The sequence below is a fragment of the Geotrypetes seraphini genome, chromosome 1, assembly GCF_902459505.1.
Source record: "Geotrypetes seraphini chromosome 1, aGeoSer1.1, whole genome shotgun sequence".
NCBI lineage: Eukaryota > Metazoa > Chordata > Amphibia > Gymnophiona > Dermophiidae > Geotrypetes > Geotrypetes seraphini.
Genome location: NC_047084.1, coordinates 324,416,173 through 324,422,303, shown reverse-complemented (window position 1 = coordinate 324,422,303; position 6,131 = coordinate 324,416,173). Strand labels below are relative to the sequence as shown.

The 6,131-nt window shown below is 41.9% G+C and overlaps 1 protein-coding gene across 1 annotated transcript in view; it reads right to left on the bottom strand.

Annotated features, from left to right (window-relative positions):
- Window positions 1–354: 354 nt before the first annotated feature.
- Window positions 355–6,131, bottom strand: part of EIF4E (eukaryotic translation initiation factor 4E) — a 172,213-nt gene continuing 166,436 nt past the window's right edge. The window contains exon 7 of the mRNA XM_033957343.1: window positions 355–1,921. Within this exon, the coding sequence (XP_033813234.1) occupies window positions 1,807–1,921 (115 nt within the window). The 3' untranslated portion in view covers window positions 355–1,806. The remainder of the gene's footprint in view (window positions 1,922–6,131) is intronic.

Below are 6,131 nucleotides of genomic sequence, written 5' to 3'. Positions count from 1 at the left end.
AACTTTAAAGTTGGGATTCACTTTTCAAGTGTCTGTACCTGGGTTCTGTCAGTGACGTCACCCATGTTTGAGAATACTGCCTGCTTGTTCTGGGATAAAAAGAATTTACAATGTTCTGTTAAGAATCATATACCCACTCCACTTTTGATGTTTATTTAGAGATGATAGTCTTGTGGAGTAGTTTGTTTTTGTTTGTAGGTTGTATATTAAAACATTTAAATTTGCAAATGTTGGTAAAATCTATTGCTCTATCTTTATAAACCACATATATTCCTCCAAACTACTCTCGACAGTGTACTGTTATCAATTTCAATAAATATCAACAAGTACAATAATTGTTACAAGTGCTGAGACTTCAGTGAAGGCAGTATTTCATTAGACATTAAGAATACATTTGAATGCATTACAAATTTTAGCATATTTTTTTTAACTACATTTCTTGCAAATACACATTAGGTCTCCTAGAGTAAGTTTATACTGTACAATGGCATAAGAGTGATTTTTAGCTGCTGCCAATAAAGTCATTCATTATAGAGAACACTGACTTAAGAAATATCACATCACATACACTAGTTTAAAGTCATGTGGTTAAGTTTTTAATTTTGTTTTAGTATGATGCTATCTATGAAAAACTCAATAAAATTAACACTAACTTGTTTACAGCTCCAAACGCCAAGGTTAAATTTAGACTGTGGTGCAAAGAAGTTACAGTAGAAACTCTCTTGCCACAGGAAATACAAACATTTGTTTCAGAATTGAGAAATAAAAGGACAACTCTAGTTGTCTAAAAGACAATTCACTGTACACTTTTATTTACAGTTTTGTACACTGTCTTAATATGAATGGGACTGCTGTTCTAATCATTTTTAACCAAAGCAAAATATACTCTTAAGTAATACAATGTGTTAAAATACAGCCTAAGTTACAAAACAGACGTACTATTTCTAGTAAGGAATGTAATTACGGTGTTACATAAAAATAATTCTACAATTATGGTTAGGAAATCGCACAGAAAACATATCACTGATTCTTCTGAATTGCAAAAACTTGTAGCAAAGCTTTGATGTGATATCTTACCAAAAGAAAATAATTACTAAATAAATGCACAAAAAATGTTTTATTCAACCCATTTGTGATTCCCAGACCCTTTCACCAATGTCACATAAGCTAACAATTAAAAAAAAACCCCAAAACAAAAACAGTCCCCAAAACCCCCCTGAAATCAAAAGGTCACTAATGTTATCAAAATGGGAAACAAATAAATTAAACCTAGCAGCCATCAACAGAGAGTACAGCAAGAATAGTGCTGTTCAAATTAAAGGGAAGGGTTGGAGAAACCAAAACAAAAAAAACATGAAAGTTACAAAAGTTTGAATGCACTTTAATCCTCTGCCTTCCAAACCAGCAAACTATATATCACTGCATACAAGGCAAAATGTACAACAAAAGTTATTTTCCTACTGGGAATGGAAATATAGTTCTTCTCAATATTCAGGATAAATGTTTCTGTAACAGGAATGAACTTACATAACTATTACAGAGTAGGCCCGGAAAGTTTTAAAGTATTCTGGGGCAGATTGTTGAGCTGTGAAATGTTGTGATTGGGATATGGTTACTCTAGCAAAGAAAAATTATGAACACGGAAGTACAAGACAAAAGGCGAAAGACTTTTCACAAATCTTAGCAACATTTAGATGGAAATCAAATTTAAATGCAGTCCGCTCTGCTTTTGAAGAGGCTTTGGTTCAACTCCCAAATTGCGATTGCTTGCCGCAGTCTCCTATGAAAGAATACTTAGGTGTCTTCTTACACAACAAATCTATTTTTAGTGGTGGAGCCGCTCTTAGTAGCTGTGTCTGCATGGGACTGATAACCAATCACTATCTTTGGAGGAAGTCCTAATCTTTCCTTGTATACCCTCCTAGTGGAAAGAAGGAAAAAAAACAAAACATTACATACACAAAGTTGAATCGCATCTGAAAAAATTAGTATTTTAAAAGGCTTTTATAAATCTCCCCCATCTTCCCCAAAAAATCCCTACTCAACACATTAAGACAGTTTTCTCTACCCTCCACTATAACCAACTGGTAATTTAAGGAACTATATAACTTCATTTAGAAAATCCATCCCAAATGTAGTTGACTACTCCTTTCCAGTACAATTAAAATTCTGATCAGAAAGCAATTAACCTGTAAATTGTTCTTGTATCAAGTCACATACATAGGGTCAAATTGAGTGCAGAGGAACATCTGCAGAGATATGCTAGAATGCATTTTATTCATGTGCAATACAATTTTCATGCAACTAAACCACCTAGTAGTCTATTAACAAGTATACATACCAAAAACAAAACAATTGTATGCAAAAGGCTGGAACCACTTGTGAATTTTGCATTCTTTCAGCTTTCTGACCTTTTATTTTGCTGACCCAATAGATTTATCTGTGTACCACATTATATATATTTGGCTATTAGAATCAACTTATTAGTTGTGTTGATAAACATTTATAAATAAAGCCTTGCCAGCTGAAGATCTCTTCCTCTAGTTCAGCAGCCAGAACTTTGATTTATAAAATGATAATTGTACAGAATATTTCTTGCTATACTTTTAATAAAATAAGTTCAGTATAAATCTATTCGAGGCTTGTGCGGATGGGATCAGATGGTTTGCGGAGACAAGGACCGAGCTCGTGGGGACCGATTCGGGGACAAATTTTTCCCCATGTCATTCTCTATCTTGGATATCTCCAGGCCACCGTGTGCCATAAGCTCTCGACTGGATTCAATCCAGAGATTGGGCATGCCAGTCGATTGACTCGATGTTGTTCCCATGCTTCCAGATGATCAACTGTTTGGAGCGATGGCAAGGTGCACTGTCTTCTTGGAACAGGAACTGGCCTGGACAACAGCTGCTGAACTGATAACACCATGCATTTTTGCGATGCACTTGGTCATGCTGATCATTTCATCAATGATGTGCAGATGTCTGATGCCACTGGCAGTCATGCAGTCCCAGACATGGCTTTCAAAAGATGCTTCACAGTGAGGTTGAGGCACTCAGGCTTGAATTCCTCTCCAGGAAACCTCTTCACATAGGTGTGGACTTGGCTATAAAACAGGCAGAAGGTGCTTTCATCACTGAAAAGCACCTTTTCCACCATTTTACATGTCCAGCTTGAGTGCTTCCACACCCATTTGATCTGGTTGTGCCTTATTGTGTGCTTTACTGCCCTGCAGACCAAACTGCAGGCACTGGCAATGAACTGTTGATGATCTAACGCTGACATGACACTTGTCTCACCACTCACGCAGTAGCTGAGGTGAGGTCAAATTGTGATTGGTCAATGAAATGCGTCAAAGTGCACAGTCTCAGTGTAATGTTGATGCACATAAACAACTGGATTAAGACTTATCTACCACTGAATCCTTGATTTTATTCTTTTGTACAATCTTTACTACTGTGCTGTGACTGCAGCCAAATTTGCTGGTGATTTGGCAGCACAAAAATCCTTCCTTGCTCATCAATGACACACAAACATAGTTCTCCAATATCAGGTTCTGAGTCTTATTGATGGATGATTGCAGAAAGTGTATGAAATCCAAAAAGCACGCACCTTTAAGAGCTGCCCTGTTACCTAGATCTCTGGACTGTGATTGGCTGATGAAAGCAGCCTCCTGTTTATCACAAATAGTACAAACTGATTGGACAGTCTCAATCCAGTTTTGAAGCATGATCTGTAAAAGTTATAGCAGCTATCAGCAAAATTGTAAAATTAGAAACAAGTGATCTTAAGAAGTTGATTCTAATAGCCAAATGTATCCTTTTTAATGTAGTATATGTACAAATCTATTGGGTCACTAAAGAAATTAAAATAAAAACATCAGAAAGTTGAAGGAATGCAAAATTCACAAGTGGTTCTAGACTTTTGTACACCACTGTAGCAGACCTGTTTTAACTACTAAACATAGCTAATTTGGCACTGACTATCCATGTCTAATTGGCTGCGTTATGTCATATAGCTGGTTAGCTACTAGTCATTAACTGTAGATCTTCAGGGGAGATGACCATTATCACCCATTGAGTATCTGTGGTTAGGAGCTAAAATACTACAGTAGACTCTCAGCTAACCTGCATTCAATTAACCGGCACTCTCAACCAACTGGCAAAAAACAAAACAAATGGCCAGCCCAAGAATAAAAAGTTTCCCATGCTCCTCAGACAACCTCCATACAACCCCCCCCCCCTCCCTCAGCCCCAACAGCAGCTAATCCTGAAACCCCTCCTTCCTCGGCCCTGAAAAACCAGCAACAGCTGGTCCTGATAACCCCTCTCCCTCCTTTACCAAAGGAGTAGCGGCAGCTGGTGAACAGAAGCGGCGCTGTAAACAGGCTGCTTCTGGCCAGTCCCAGCATATCCTTTTTTCTGCAATGTCACTTCCAACATGGCAGAAGGCAGGCCTTGCTTGAGCTGGTTAAAAGCAGCCCGTTTACAGCGCTTCTTCTGTTCACCGGCTGCCGTTACTCCGGTGAAGGGGGGGGGGGTGTTGGGATCAGCTGCCGCTGCTACTTTGGGGCCAAGGGAGGGAGTGGGGTTGAGATCGGTTGCCACTGTTGCTTTGGGGTTGAGGGAGGGAGGGGTGTTAGGAACAGCTGCTGCTGTTACAGTATTTTTTACACTCTCAAACAACCAGAAAGTCCAGTGGGTGCCGGATAGCAAACAGTCTACTGCATTTACTTGGCCAAGAGGTGTTCCTGGCCGGTAATTAGTTCAGAATACTGGTCAGAAAGTAACATTATGTTTCATACTTGATAATGTTTGTTCCTTTAGTCACAGCAGATAAATCCCAGATGAGTGGGTAGTGTCCACTAGTGCTGCCCGATTCACTTTGGGTGAATCGATTTGAATTAAGAACATAAGAAGTGCCTCTGCTGGGTGAGACCACAGGTCCATCACGCCCAGCAGTCCGCTCCCGCGGCGGCCCAACAGGTCATGACCTGTCTGAATCACCCCTTGGTTTCTCCTCGAAGTCCTATCTTCCCATCCAATTCTTGACCTTTGTCCCCGCACCCCTTTACCCTACGATCCCTTTGTCCCTCAGGAATCCGTCCAATCCCTTTTTGAATCCCTGTACTGTATTCTGCCTGATCACTTCCTCCGGGAGCGCATTCCATGTGTCCACGACCCTTTGGGTGAAGAATTGATTTATATATATAAAAAAAAAAAATCGGCCTCCCAAATCGGTGACTGACCCTCCCCCCCTAAAGCAGGATCGGCAGCGCTGGCTCTTGCTGCCGGCCACTGCCGCTCCTGTTTAGAGGCCAAGGGAGAGGGTCAGTCGGGAAGTGTTGCGGTGTCCAGCTTCCCCCCTGGCCTCCCGCGCATCCATTTACCTAATGCCAGCAGCGGAGCAGCTTACAGAGAAGATCGCTGGTACTTTAGCAATCCTTGCAGTTTGCCATAGGCCTCTGGAGCTCTTCCCTATGCCGCAATCCTGCCTCTGTCAGAGGAGGGGCGAGACCACAGCGGAGGGAAGACAGCTCCAGAGGCATATGGCAACCTGCAAGGATCGCTAAAGTACCAGCAAACCTCTCTGCAGGCTGCTCCACTGCTGGCATTAGGTAAATGGATGTGAGGGAGGTCTGGGGGGAACACGCAGGCCTGCTGGGGGGGGGGGGGGACAGGCCTTCAGGGGGGACAGACAGGCCTTTGGGGGTGGGGTGCAGGCCTTCGGGGGAGGGGACCCTGCTGTAAAAGTACACGGAGGGAGGGAAGGGAGTTCAAAAAGACGTGCATATGCCGGACTTTGGGGGGGGGGAGAAATAATGGGTCTAACAGAGAAGAGGGAGAGAAATGGTGAAAAATGGGATTTAGGGAGGGAAGGAACAGAAAAGGAGAGAAGTTGGACACAAGGGATAGTGTGGAGGGTGGATAGAGATACTGGATAGGAGGGTAGTTGGGAAGAGAATGGGAGAGATGGTGGACCTGGGGTGGTGGGGAAGGAGGGAGAGATGAAGGATGAAAGGGTAGTTGAGAAAAGGTGGATCTGGGGATGGAGACGAAAAAAAGGAAAGATGCAAGACCTCCGGGGGAGAGATGGGAAATGGAAGGGAGGACAGAGATGGAAGATAGATG